The sequence below is a fragment of the Rattus norvegicus genome, chromosome 20 (assembly GCF_036323735.1).
Source record: "Rattus norvegicus strain BN/NHsdMcwi chromosome 20, GRCr8, whole genome shotgun sequence".
Classification (NCBI taxonomy): Eukaryota; Metazoa; Chordata; class Mammalia; order Rodentia; family Muridae; genus Rattus; species Rattus norvegicus.
Window position 1 is genome coordinate 8,206,525 of NC_086038.1, and position 12,962 is coordinate 8,219,486.

The 12,962-nt window shown below is 44.8% G+C and overlaps 1 protein-coding gene across 1 annotated transcript in view; it reads left to right on the plus strand.

Moving 5' to 3' along the window:
* Positions 1-12,962, plus strand: part of Zfand3 (zinc finger AN1-type containing 3) — a 196,196-nt gene that overhangs the window by 121,627 nt on the left and 61,607 nt on the right. The window contains exon 3 of the mRNA NM_001012175.1: positions 8,956-9,138. Coding sequence (NP_001012175.1) covers positions 8,956-9,138 — 183 coding nt within the window. The remainder of the gene's footprint in view (positions 1-8,955; positions 9,139-12,962) is intronic.

Below are 12,962 nucleotides of genomic sequence, written 5' to 3' on the forward strand. Positions count from 1 at the left end.
TGGCTGTCCTCATTCTGATCCTTTGACTCTTGGAGCCTTCCTGCCCTCTCTCTCTTCCCGTGTTCACCGGGCCTTGGTATGAGTGAACTGTAGATGTGCCCTGGGGCTGGGCTGCACAGCTCTGCACATGGATTGCCTGTGCTTTTCTGTAGGGTCTGTGTCTGTTGTAAAGAGAAGTTTCCTTGATGAGGGGTGGAAAGTGCTGCTCTTGTCTGTGGTTCAAGGACAAGGGTTGCTGTTATAGACTTACACTGGTTTAGAAAATTAATGGTCATGCATTCTCCAGAAATCATGATTTCACTAGCACTGACTTTTCTAACCAATAAAATGTGAATGAGGAGCTCAGGCCATTTAAGACCAGAAATAAACCAAGGTGTGTCCCACTCGTTTCCCTTTCTTTTGACACCAGAGCATTCTGATCAGGACCTTACCAGGCCCGAACTGCAGGATGCTCTGTCTGCCCTCAGTGGATCTATAAATGGCAAACCAGGAACCTCCATATTTTAGTGTCATTTGTTAATTTAGCTTAGAATGACTGCTTAAGAACTTTGAAGTTCCTAGATACTCAGAATCTAGAGAACTTCTTTTTTAAATTTACTATTAGTCTTTAAAGCGTGTTTATTACTACATACTGTATAGTTTGGGTCCTGAACACTGAGTAGGAGTGCTGAGGGAATGAGAGACACAGGGAAGCTGGGTGCCCCCTCTAGTGGAGGGTACTTACTCCTGCCAGCTCTGGAACTTTAAGTTGGTTATTAGGTACAGGCACATGGGGAGGGACTAGCTAATGTCTGTAGGAGGTCTCTGTAGAGAGCAGTCGTAGGCTGAAACACCGATGTTTGTATGTTTATAAATATTCCTACTGCAACCAGAAGGCTTTTCTAACTTCCAGCCTCACAGTGATCTGCTCAGAAGATAAGATGGTCATTCTCCTAGGAAAAGAATACCGACAGGAGTTTAGGGGTTTGCCTGGGGTCATAGGAAGAACCAGGCTTTGAGCTGTAGCAGGCCTGCTCCTAACGGGGACGGCTGTGAGGGAACAGCTGTAAGCACAGACGATAAAGCTGAGAAGACACAGGCTTGGCTTGGCTTGTGCCCTGACCTCTCTGTAAGTCCCAGGTGCCCCTCATTGTTAGGTCATGACTTTCATAGACTGTGTTCTGTCACCTTGGTGCCACTGGCAGAACACAGTCCGCCCCGGTACTGTGGGGATCACCATAGCCTGCTCTGAACAAACCCCACGAGGTCTATATACAGCAAAAATAAACAAAACAAAAAACCCATCACTCATTTCTAAAAACATGATTGTTAGCAAACATATCATCCTTTAAAACAGTTTCATTTGGTTTAAGTCGGAAGTTGGCCTGTTTATTTCTGAGGAGAGGCTGCTGCTTAAGGCATGCTGTGCTTGCTCATATTGGAATAGTAATTTGTGCTGAATGTTTCTCAAGTTGAAGTGAAAGTGCATCTCACAAGTGACCATCCTACCCCACGCGAGGTGCACACATAGTAACAGGCCCTCCGTGAGACGGCGATGCGTGAGGATGTGCAGCTGTGGCTGTCAGGAATGGCAGCTCGAATAACGAGGTGCTGGTGAGCAGGTGCTGGGTTTCTGTTGCCTGCTACTACCACCACCCTCCGTCTCCCGTGGGGGCCCGAGGGAATTTCTTGTCGCTTCTCCTGTCACTTCTGCAGGGCCACATGAAGGGCGAAGCTCAATGTGGTGGCATGTGTCTGTGCGTGGTTCCCGCATGATCACTGCTGTTGAGTTCAAGCCTGCGTGTTGGGTTCTGAGGCAGCCTGCGTTGAGAACAAAGGCTTGGTACATGAGGACTGGATACAGTTACAAACAATGTCAGAGAAAGAGGACTGGCCTTGCCGCCCCTGCTGACTTCCAAATGCTTTTCTAGTTCTTTATGGAGCACCTTGTGGTGCATTCAAAACCTTGGGCTGACAAAAAAAAATTTTTCTGGTTCCCATTTCTAGGGCTCTTAGGTTCATACTGCACTTGTGTCATTTAGGTGTTTAGTGACAGACACCAAGGGCTGAGGCTTTAGGGCTCAGTTCCAATGGCATCTGGACCAGTTATAAGAAAACAGAACTAATCTGTAGAGTGGGCGTTGGTCCTGAGGATGCCCCTGGAGGCAGGCGCCCGCTTACTGTAACACAAGTGTCAAGTCAGCACTGCCTCAGACTTTAACCCGACTGCTACCTCACTACCTTTTCCAGTCTACACGTGGGTCTCTTGTTGAGGTGTATGTATGCATCCATATATTAACAAATACATATTTTTGAGACCAAATTAATGTCCTAACAGTCAAAATTTGTATTTTCAATTTTCTCCAATTGGTGCATGTTGTGCTTTGGTCTGAGAGGTAAGCGTGTCTGCTGCGTGTTAGTTACTAATGGACTGCTGGTGTTTGCTGTGGTGTTAGATGCTAATTTATGCCTTGTGAATGAGAAGCCGTGCGGTCTGCACAGTAACTGCTGTGTAAGGAACAGGCTTTCCTAGACACCTGTGCTGCTTCGCACTCCGAGCAGTCTTCTGCCTGGGTGAGAAGAGCTGGCCTGAGTAACCTCAGTGATACACCAGATTATGAAGTAAGTTTAATTGCCAGTCATAACATACCTTGCCAGCTTCATACACTGTTGACTGTGTTTTGAAAACAGTGTTTGAGAACCAGGCCTTCAGAGCCAGCCTAACACTGTCTCTGTCCTCCAGAGCAAGCTGGCGGCTTGGCGTTAGAATCTGCACACATTAGGAGGCAACTTCAGAGACTTGGGTCCTGCCAGGACCAGGTTTACCCTTACTGGACAGTTGGGAAGGCTTTTTTAATGAGGTTTTGTTGCTGTCGTTGTCTGTCTGTCTGTGTTCTAAGTACAGGAATAGGATGTAAAATGCAGGCGTTTGCTCAGTGACAGGGATGCTTAATGTTTATACCGTGAGTAGGAACATTCTGGCTTTTCACAGATACATTTTATAACAATTTAAAACCCATTAGTTTCTAAGGAAATTAATACTTGTAAACTTTGTGTATTCACCAGGAAACAGAGAGTTAACTCAACAACCCTAGGTCGGTTACTCTGTTAGGGCTGGGTCTGCTGGGTGTGAGGTGTTCATTTATCTGGCAGGCCAGACGAGCTCTGTACCCTGAGCTACATTTCCACCGTCCACGGGCGACGTGAAGACCTCCCCAAGGAAGTGATGCTCGTGTGCAGTCTCGAAAGGGGAGTGGAGGGTACCAGTGTGGACCCCAGGTTTCTGTCACGGCACGCCAGAGTTCTCTGTGTGGAGAAAGACGTGTTTGAAAAAGCAACAAAGGTGAGAGTGGCTTAAGCTGGGGACAGGTAAGGAGGGTCAGTGGCCTAAGATGAAAAGGCAGCAGAAGCCATTTTATACGTTTATATGTGTGATGTGAGGTTGTGTGGGACGTGCCTGCACCACGAACCGTGTGCCATGGAGCACGTACATAGGTTGGAGGACAGCTTTTAGGAGGCAGGTCTCTCCTTTTGCTGTGAATTCTGGAGCTCAGAGTCTGATCACCGAACTTCCAGGGCAACAGTTTCCCTGCTGAGCCATCTCACTGTTTCTCTGGAAGTCTCTCTGGGGACTTCCAGCTGGTTAGCTGGTAAAGATTTGATTGTAGGCACAGCAGAGGAGCCTGAGGGTTTACGCACAGAACTGACATCAAAATTGGGTTTTAATGGGAGTTTTATTTCTTTGTTTCTTACAACCATTCTGATTGCTATGTGGGGAGTGGATTACAGTGACCCAAGAAAGGACACAAGGTTTCTGATGCGTTGCAGCTGATGGGACCTGCAGGTGAGACGTTAGCACAGAGTGGTCCTAGGGAAGTGTGTGTCGGCCAGAGAGGGTCAGCTGCCGTGAGCGACGAGGCTGGTGGGTTTGAGTTGAAGTAGTAAGGGAGGGAGAACGAGGAGACATGACCCCCAGACTGGTGTGTTCAGCTTCTAGGTGCATATTGTCGCCAGTTCCACGAAACAGCAGGAAGAGCAGAAAAGGGATTTATTTTAGTTCTGAGGAAGTGAACGGGTGAACCTGCTCTGTCCTCTGTGGCTTGGTCCTGGAACCGTGACAGGAACCACGTGGGAATGAATAGTGACAGTTGAAACAACAGACAGATGTACAAAAAAGCTGGGGTTCGTGGGCTGCGCCTCCTCTGTGAGGGCGGCACCTGCGCAGCCTGGGCCCTCACTGACTTAGCCTTTTACTAAGTACCCCGCAAAGAAGGCGGATCCCTATCTTGAGAGATCTCTGTGCGAAGTGGCCTTCGGTTGCAGTTGCCTGGGAGGAAGAACATTAGCCAACCTTTCTGGACCAGAAGAAGCCTGAGCCTATCCAGAGGAAGGCTCTGCCTATCCAGAGGAAGGCTCTGCCTATCCAGAGGAAGCCTCTGCCTATCCAGAGGAAGGCTCTGCCTATCCAGAGGAAGGCTCTGCCTATCCAGAGGAAGGCTCTGCCTATCCAGAGGAAGCCTCTGCCTATCCAGAGGAAGGCTCTGCCTATCCAGAGGAAGGCTCTGCCTATCCAGAGGAAGCCTCTGCCTATCCAGAGGAAGCCTCTGCCTATCCAGAGGAAGCCTCTGCCTATCCAGAGGAAGCCTCTGCCTATCCAGAGGAAGCCTCTGCCTATCCAGAGGAAGCCTCTGCCTATCCAGAGGAAGCCTCTGCCTATCCAGAGGAAGGCTTTGCCGTTTTCATGGCTCTGAGCCAATGGAGTTTTTATGCCCATGTCAAAAATACATATTCACACCGGAGTCATCCATCTATCCACATCAGAGTGAGTGAGTGAGTGAGTCTTTTCTCTCGGTCTCTGCCTCTGTTTCTCTGTCTGTCTGTCTGTCTGTCTGTCTGTCTGTCTGTCTGTCTGTCTCTATGTTTAACTTGAACATCATGAGAAGATAAGAATCTTTCAGCTATTAACAAAGGCAGAAGAGAATATTCGTGAAAGAAGTTTAAATAGACCCAGCCGCGTTGAGCTCTCTTCCCTTTAAGCAGGGTGCATGATAACTGCATTGCAAGGTTCCCTAATTAAGTCTGTTGGCTCTTAACTCTTGCTTAAGCCGGTTCTTGCTTAGACCTAATGGTAACACGCTCAGGGTAACATCCAACACCTAGAATTTTATTAAGATTTTAATCGAAAGACTAAAGTTTAGTTTATGATTTGACTGGCTCCTGCTCATAGTTTATAGCTTTTAAAGTAGCTACCTGGGTTGGTAGGGCTCTAAGCTGGGAAGACGGGGAGGAAGCTGAGAACTCTCTTCTATTAAAGGAAGGTTTTATGCAGTGCTTTAGTGAACCAAGCTTTTGAGGTACAGGAAAGGAATTTTTATTTGAAAGTGGGTTAAGACCAGACTTGTGGCAACATTCTGGTTTTGTTTTTGTTTTCTTTTCGTTTCTTTTTTTTTTTTTTCCCCTGTAGCTAGCTGCCTGAAACGTGAAGTACTTTTGGTATGAAATGCCAAAGATGGGGCTGGAGAGATGGCTCAGCGGTTAGAGCACTGACTGCTTCTCCAGAGGTCCTGAGTTCAAATCCCAGCAACCACATGGTGGCTGGCAGCCATCTGTAATGAGATCTGATGCCTCTTCTCGTGTGCATGAAGACAGCTACAGTGTACTCATATACATAACATAAATGAAAGAAAGAAAGGAAGGAAAGAAGGAAGGCAGGCAGGTAGGCTGGCCAAGGAAAAGCTTCCAGTGGTAATGGAGAGTAGTTGGGAGTCTGTGTTGAAGGGCAGTTAGGGTTTGAAGACTGGAGCGGAGATGTGGAAGTGTGGAGAACCCCTTCTGTACGCTTGACATTTCTGGGTCCTTTAGTGGCCCTGTGCTGAGGGTGAGCCCAGCCGTGATTCAGAATAACTTGCAACCTGAGACCCAGCTTCAGCACAAACTTGCAGCTATCGGGTCCCACCATGTCCCATTCGGGTAGGGCAGTGAGTGGAGATGAGGAGCCACGCTTTGCTTGGTGTCCTTTATTGATCTCCCATTGACTTTATTTATACCCAGGTTCAGTGTCTTCAGTGGTGATGTAGAAGCCTTGTCACCTCCCTGTGTAAATTGGAGTAATACAGTGAGTTTCTCATCTCTAGTGTTGAGGGAAATGGGAATTCATGGATCTTGCTCATTCGTGTGTTTAAATGCTAACCCGTAAGGAGTCCTCCTAAAGACTGAGTTGTTGGCGTTCAGAGCATAATAGGTAGGCATTTTGCGTGTGATTTAATGGCAGCACTGTGTTTTAGGTTGATTTATTGTGTATAGGTCTTTGGCCTGCATGTTTGTCTGTTTACCATGTGTGTGCCTACGGTATCCGCTGAGCTACAGATGTTTGTGAGCTCCCGTGTAGGTGTCGGACTTGAACTTAGTCCTTTGGAATTGTAACGAATGCTCTCAACTGCTCAGTCACTTCTTCCGCCCTAGCTCTTTAGAGAGAGGTAGAGAGGGTAGTGATAGGGAAGGGATGGAGGGATGGAGGGAGGGGGGAGGGGGAGGATAACTCTAAGGCATTTAGATACATTTGACATTTCTTGAGGCCCATTTTGTCTTTGTAAGCTGTAAAAGATGAATGGGTATAACCATGACTCCTTGCCTTAGTTTTTGGTTATGGTTATAAACTCAGAACTATCTTTTTCTGAGGCAATGTATTATAGCTACTTTATTTATCTCAGTTTATTTAGTTGACCATCTAACAAAAAAAGTTTCTAAAAAATTATGTAAAAAGATTAGTAAAAAGAATTGTAGGCAAATGCTAGCAGAAAACCACTGAACTGAGATCGGGTCCCAGTTGGCGGAATTAGAGGAAGGATTGAAGGAACTGAAAGGGTTTGCAACCCCATAAGAACAGCAGTGCCAACCAACAAGAGCTTCCAGGGGCTAAACCACTACCCAAAGAGTACACATGGCAGACCCATGGCTCCAGCTGCATATGTAGCAGAGGGTGGCCTTGTTGAGCACCAATGGAAGGAGAAGCCCTTAGTCCTGCCAAGGTTGGACCCCCCCCCCAGTGTAGGGGAAACTGGGGTGATAGTGCAAAGGGGGTGGTTGGGGAGGGGGAACCCCCTTATAGAAGAAGTTGAGGAGGATAGGATAGGGGATGTATGGCTGGAAAACCAGGAAAGGGAATAACATTCGAAATGTAAATAAAAATATCCAATGAAAAAAAGAATTGTAGTGATGTTTTGACCTAGGCTTAAAATGGAGGAAGGGGCACAGGTTTGCTGAGCCTCCTTCCTGTCTCTGTCTCTGACTCTGTCTCTGACCTGTTCAGGTTCCTTCTCCACCCTCCTAGTTTGGCTCATCGAGAGCATGCATTATATGTAAGCTTAGCATTTTATTTTATTTTAAACTTTGGATTATCTCAGTGATTACTCAGCAGAGTGTTTCTGTTTTGCTAACTGACAAAAAGTATCAGGATTCTTATACATGGGTGTGGTGGGCGTGGGGACTCACAGGCTGTTGTAAAATAAGAATTTGACATTGTATATCATGTTTTTAAAAACAAGCCTTTCTTCCCACTTGATCTCCTTTCAGAAACTTATCCTGCTTAGATGGTGAGAATTGTGGGAGCGAATGTAACGATGACGTGGATTAGCTGATAGATTCATATTTTTAATGTACCATTAACATCCCCAGTAGAAAGCACGGAGAAGTGTCCTGATCTCCTCACGTGTGGTGATGGAGAGTCTAGTTTTCCTATTTATTTTAGAAAAGTCAGTGTTGCAAACTTTCGCCCCTGATGAGAAGCAGCACTGTCTCTGGACCCTTGTCACCATTGCCTTCAGGAGGAGCTCTGGGATTCTTGAAGTCTTGCTGCTTCAGTCCTTCTCTCTGGGTATTGGTCAGAAAGTGGGTGCTGGATGAAATGGATGTGTCCAGGAGGCAGGCGTGGAGACAGCAGGGAAAATATGCTGACCTAGTGGGACACATCAATTCTAGTTTCTGTGCCTGAGTAAGTTGGTTTCTATCTGTCTCAAGGAGTTGAGGCTGTACTAGATTATTCCATGACTGTGTGGGCCTCGTAACATTTCCTGTTGTGTGGTACATGGTTGTGGAAAGACACAGTAATCCTTGACATAGGTATACTAATGAGATGATATAAAATTTTTATATTTTATCTTATAAAATGTAAAGGGCATTTTATTCTATTTATATAACATTTTCTTGATAATTATATAATATTGAGATAAATAAATCATTTTTAAAGTGTCAAAACATTGAATAAGGAAGTTCATTTCTAGGAGGAATACACAGGAAAGAAACGGCATAGGAATGGGTGGGTTTGACCTGTAGGCTCCTCCCTGACTGGTCCAGCACTTGCCATCGTGCCTTTCCTGTGCTGAGGGCAGGAGCTGTGTTGTCAGCTCGAATTGCTCTACTCAACAGCAAAACCTGCAGTTTTCCTTACAGACTAAATGGTGGTGTTATGCTTCAGTGCTTTCCTGAGGAACTTAAGAAATAAGAGACTGCTAATTAGAAAACCAGCCTCCTTGTATTTACGTCTCTTGTAAACGAAATGCAGCTCATTTCCTTCACTGTTGAGGTCATTTCTTTCATATCCCTCCTCATTGCTGATGATGTACACACAGGCACTGGTTCCTGCTGTTTCCCCTCTGACCTCTCACCTATTGGTGTCAATCTCCCTCTCCTTTTTCCTGATTTGTCTTGAAGAACATCTTTTGGTTTTCAAAGTTAAGTATTAAAGTCAGTGTCTGTCCTCATCTGAACCACAAAGGGTGCTAATATATAACTTGAAAGTTTAAAACATTCTCTACAAATCACGCATGTGGTTGTCTTGTTTGTAATCAGTGATTCTCTTCTGTGCTTTTGTTTCAGTTACCCACAGCGGCCTTCCTTGCTGTCTCATAACTTTGACACTAACATTAATGTTTTCCAGTGACTGCTCTGACTGTTCTTATCCCCTTCTTTTTCCTGTAGATTTTCAAAAGAAACAACCAGATGATGATTCCACCCCAAGTACAAGTAACAGCCAATCAGATTTGTTTTCTGAAGAGACCACCAGTGACAACAACAATACCTCCGTAACCACGCCAACTCTTAGTCCCAGCCAGCAGTCGCTCCCGACAGAACTGAATGTAACTTCACCGAGTGAAGAGGAATGTAAGTCTGTAGCATGAGAGGCATAGCACACAGGGAGGCCATCCTCAGTGCCTTGGTCAGGAAGGCTTAACCTCAGATTGTTTCAGACAAGTGTGTGGGTGTGGAATGCTGTGCTTAGCAAGTCAGAAAGTAAGTGCAGCCACTCCAGAGACCGGGAGGTCTTCTCAGGACTAGCCCTCTGTTCCTGTGTGAGAGCATGACGTTTGTGGACCAGTCTGCACCAGCGACTGTCAGCGCTGGCTTCACATTAGAATCCATTTGGGATATTTAAAGAAATGCTTTTTATTACATTTTCGAATATTTGTGGGTGTAGGTACACTTGTCATGGTTCATGTAGAGGGCAGAGAGAGGACAGCGTGCAGGGTCAGTTCTGTGCTTCTGCCATGTGGTTCCAGGGATGGAGGTCATCAGGCTTGGTGACAAGCGCCTTTACCCACTGAGATATCTCACCAGCACTCCACTGAGGATTTAACAATCAGTTTTTATTGTCGTCCCTGAGCCTAATTTAACTTGCTCAAAGAGAAGGAAGCCCAAAGACTTAGCTCTTAAAGTTTATAGAGAATTCTAATGTACACCAAGCATTTCGAATCACCCAATCTAGAACTTAGATTGAACTCTTGCCTCTGCTAACTGGCCTTGACTTTAACTTAGGTTATAAAAACACAAACTATATGAAGAAAGGAGATACTTTTTTATTCTTGTTTAATATTTTAGTGTGTCTGCGTGTGTGCGTGCGTGCATATGTGTTGAATATGAGAATGTAGGGGTGTAAGTGAGTAGGCAGGTACCTCTCTCTCCTGTTAGGCTGGGCTGGGGAATTGAACCCGGTTAGTCAAGCCTGTGTTTAAGTACCTCTATTCATTGAGCCATACCACTGGTCCTCTTGTTGTTCTTGGATGTGATATTGTGATATGTAGCCTTTATAATGCTACAACTATTTCTTTTGGGACACAATGAAACTCATAGTATTTGTTCAAAATGAGGAAGATATTATGACATAATAGTTTTTGCCTCTCATGCTTTTCTTAAGTTTCGAATTTAGTGCTTCAAGCTTAATGGATATGTAGAAATGTAATAGTTTAGGCTATCTAGTCTACTAATTTGGGAAGGGTAGAGGGAAAAAAATTTAAATGCTTTGATGTGTTACTGAATTCAGTTATTGAGAATATAAAGCAAAGAAGGTATTTAAAAGTTTATTGTTGAGTGGGGACATTTAATATATTTGTTATTTTAAATCAATAGGAGTGAATATTCCTCTTTTTCACCTTCAAGTAAAGCAGTGTCGGGAGACCTAGAATGCGGCTAAGATCTTAAATCGCACAGGACAGCTCTACACCAGGAGTGACCAGCCCAGTGCTGTCATATGCAGGGGTTAGAAACCTGACACACAGCTGTGTGCACTTACGTTAGTAGGCCAGCCTTTGTAGGAATGCCACTGAGAGGACTGGCTCACTCTGACATGACACCGAAGGCAGGATGTCGTAAAGAGACACTTTAACATGGGGCTGGTTATTCCTTCAGGGCCATTCATGAGGAATGAAGTTGGAAATGTTGCTTAATGTCCAGCCAAGCCACTGGGACTTGAAACGATAGCTATGGCTCTAACAAAGAGAAAGTGTCACTGTTCTTTTGAAGAAGCAGTCTGACAGTATTGAGAACAGGGATAGCTTTTGACATTCTAGAAGGGGAGATTTGAATATTACAACTCGTTTAATGGAACTAGGAAGGGTGTGAAAATCATCTCAGAAGAGACAAAGAATGTTAACGGTATGTCAAGGAAGTGGATAATTGTACTTCCTTCCTTCTGGTTTGGACGGCCTGTCCTTCTCTTGCGCAGTTGCTTGGCCAGGGCTTCTGGCCTTCTTGTCTATTTTCAGATGCTAGGGAAATGGGTCCCACTACCCCATTGGTTGTGGTGCTGTGTTGTGCGCATACGACCTTGATTGTGCTGTCATACAGTCTTCTCTGTATGTGCTCTTCATCAGAGCTTTCATTGTGAGAAGTGTTTATCTTCCTTTGTTTGTTTGTATTTTGAGAGTCTCGTTCTCTAACCGAGCTGGTCTGAAGCTCACAGCAGTCCTGCATCAGCCCCCTGAGAGCTGGCATTGCAGGGGAGAGCCACGGTGCTGCATAGGACGTTGAAGTCTCCTATCTTTCTCTGTCTGCTGTTGTTCTTTCTGCTGGTGTGGTACACAGACGCACTGGCTTCCCGGTTGTGAACCATCCTGTGTCCGTCTGGAAGCTGGGTCCTGGTCATGGGTCATGGTTTGTATTAAGATTTGTTGGTTTTTTTTTTTTTTTTAAAGTCAGAGATAGTAATCTTCCTTTTGTGCACATGTCCTTGTCTGTTTTGGTGTTGAGGTAATATGGTCTTATATATGAGTTTGAGAGACTTCTCCTTTAAGTTTTTGGAGTGGGTTACAATGTTTGGTGTAACCTTTAGAGGTTTGGTAGACTGCACAGTGATGTCATCCAGTTCTTTTCTGCTACTAAGTTTTGCTGGCTAATTGTAGTTCTGTTTTCATGGTTAATGTAGGATTTTACCATCTCTTTTGGATTTCCAGATTGTGAGTGAATAGTTATTTGTAATATTTGAACTATTGTAATATAGTTCCAGATGATTTTTTGTATTTCTCCGCCATCATTTATTGTCTGATTTTATTTATTTGACCCTAATTTTCCCCCTTATTTTTACTATTGTTGATAGATATTTTTTTTAAACATTGTTGTGCTTCTCCTTCCCCAACCCCCTAGGTCTTAATTTTGTTTGTTTCTGCTTTGGTTCTCCCTTTCCTTAATAATTTCCTGATAGGTATTTTTGCTTTTCTTGCTCCTTAAGTTATCTTTTTAAGTCTCTTGTTACAATCAAATTTCTTTTCTTTGGGTTTTGTTTTGCTGTGTGACAGGGTCTCATCTTGTTGCTGTCCTTAGTTTTTTGTTTTTTTGTTTGTTTGTTTGTTTGGTTGGTTTTTTTTTTTTGTTCTTTTTTTTGGAGCTGGGGACTGAACCCAGGGCCTTGCGCTTCCTAGGCAAGCGCTCTACCACTGAGCTAAATCCCCAACCCCACTGTCCTTAGTTTTGTGTCAACTTGACACATGCTATAGTTATTGAAAGGGGGGAGCCTCAATTGAGAAAATGGCTCCATGCGATTTAGCTGAAGGGCACTTTGCTAATTAGTGATTGATGAGGGAGGGCTCAGCTCCTTGTGGGTGGTGTCACCCCTGGGCTGGTGGTCCTGGGTTCTATAAGAGAGCAGGCTGAGCAAGCCAGGGGAAGCAGGGCAGTAAGCAGCACCCTCCATGGCCTCTGTATCAGCTCCTGCTTGCAGGTTCCTGCCCCGCTTGAGTTCCTGTCCCAGTTTCCTTTAATAATGGATGACAATATGGAAGAGTAAGCCAAATGAACCCTTTATCCAGTTTGCTTTTGATCATGGTGTTTTCTTTACCTCAGCAGTAATCCTAAACAAGACAAGTTGCCCAAGCTGGTGTCCAACTCCTGGAGTTTCCTTTAGCATGTGGCATTAATTCCCCAAATGATGTTATGAGGACATCAGTTTTTGTTTTGAAATTTTGGCTGAGATGTCCTTTGCCTTCTAGGAAACTGGTTGCCAGTGATGCTGTGCACACCAGAGATTAAAAAATGGAGGTTGGGGGTGTGGTGTGTATTTGCAGTTAGAAGTAAGTCATCATTTCTAGGTTGTAATGCCTTTTAACATGTCCTTTATAGCCCGTTGTTGGGTCTGGCAAAGTCTGAGCTGCTCTCTGCAAAGTGAGTATCACTGCCACCAAGTAGATAAGCTTTTTATTTGATTTTCCAATTAAATT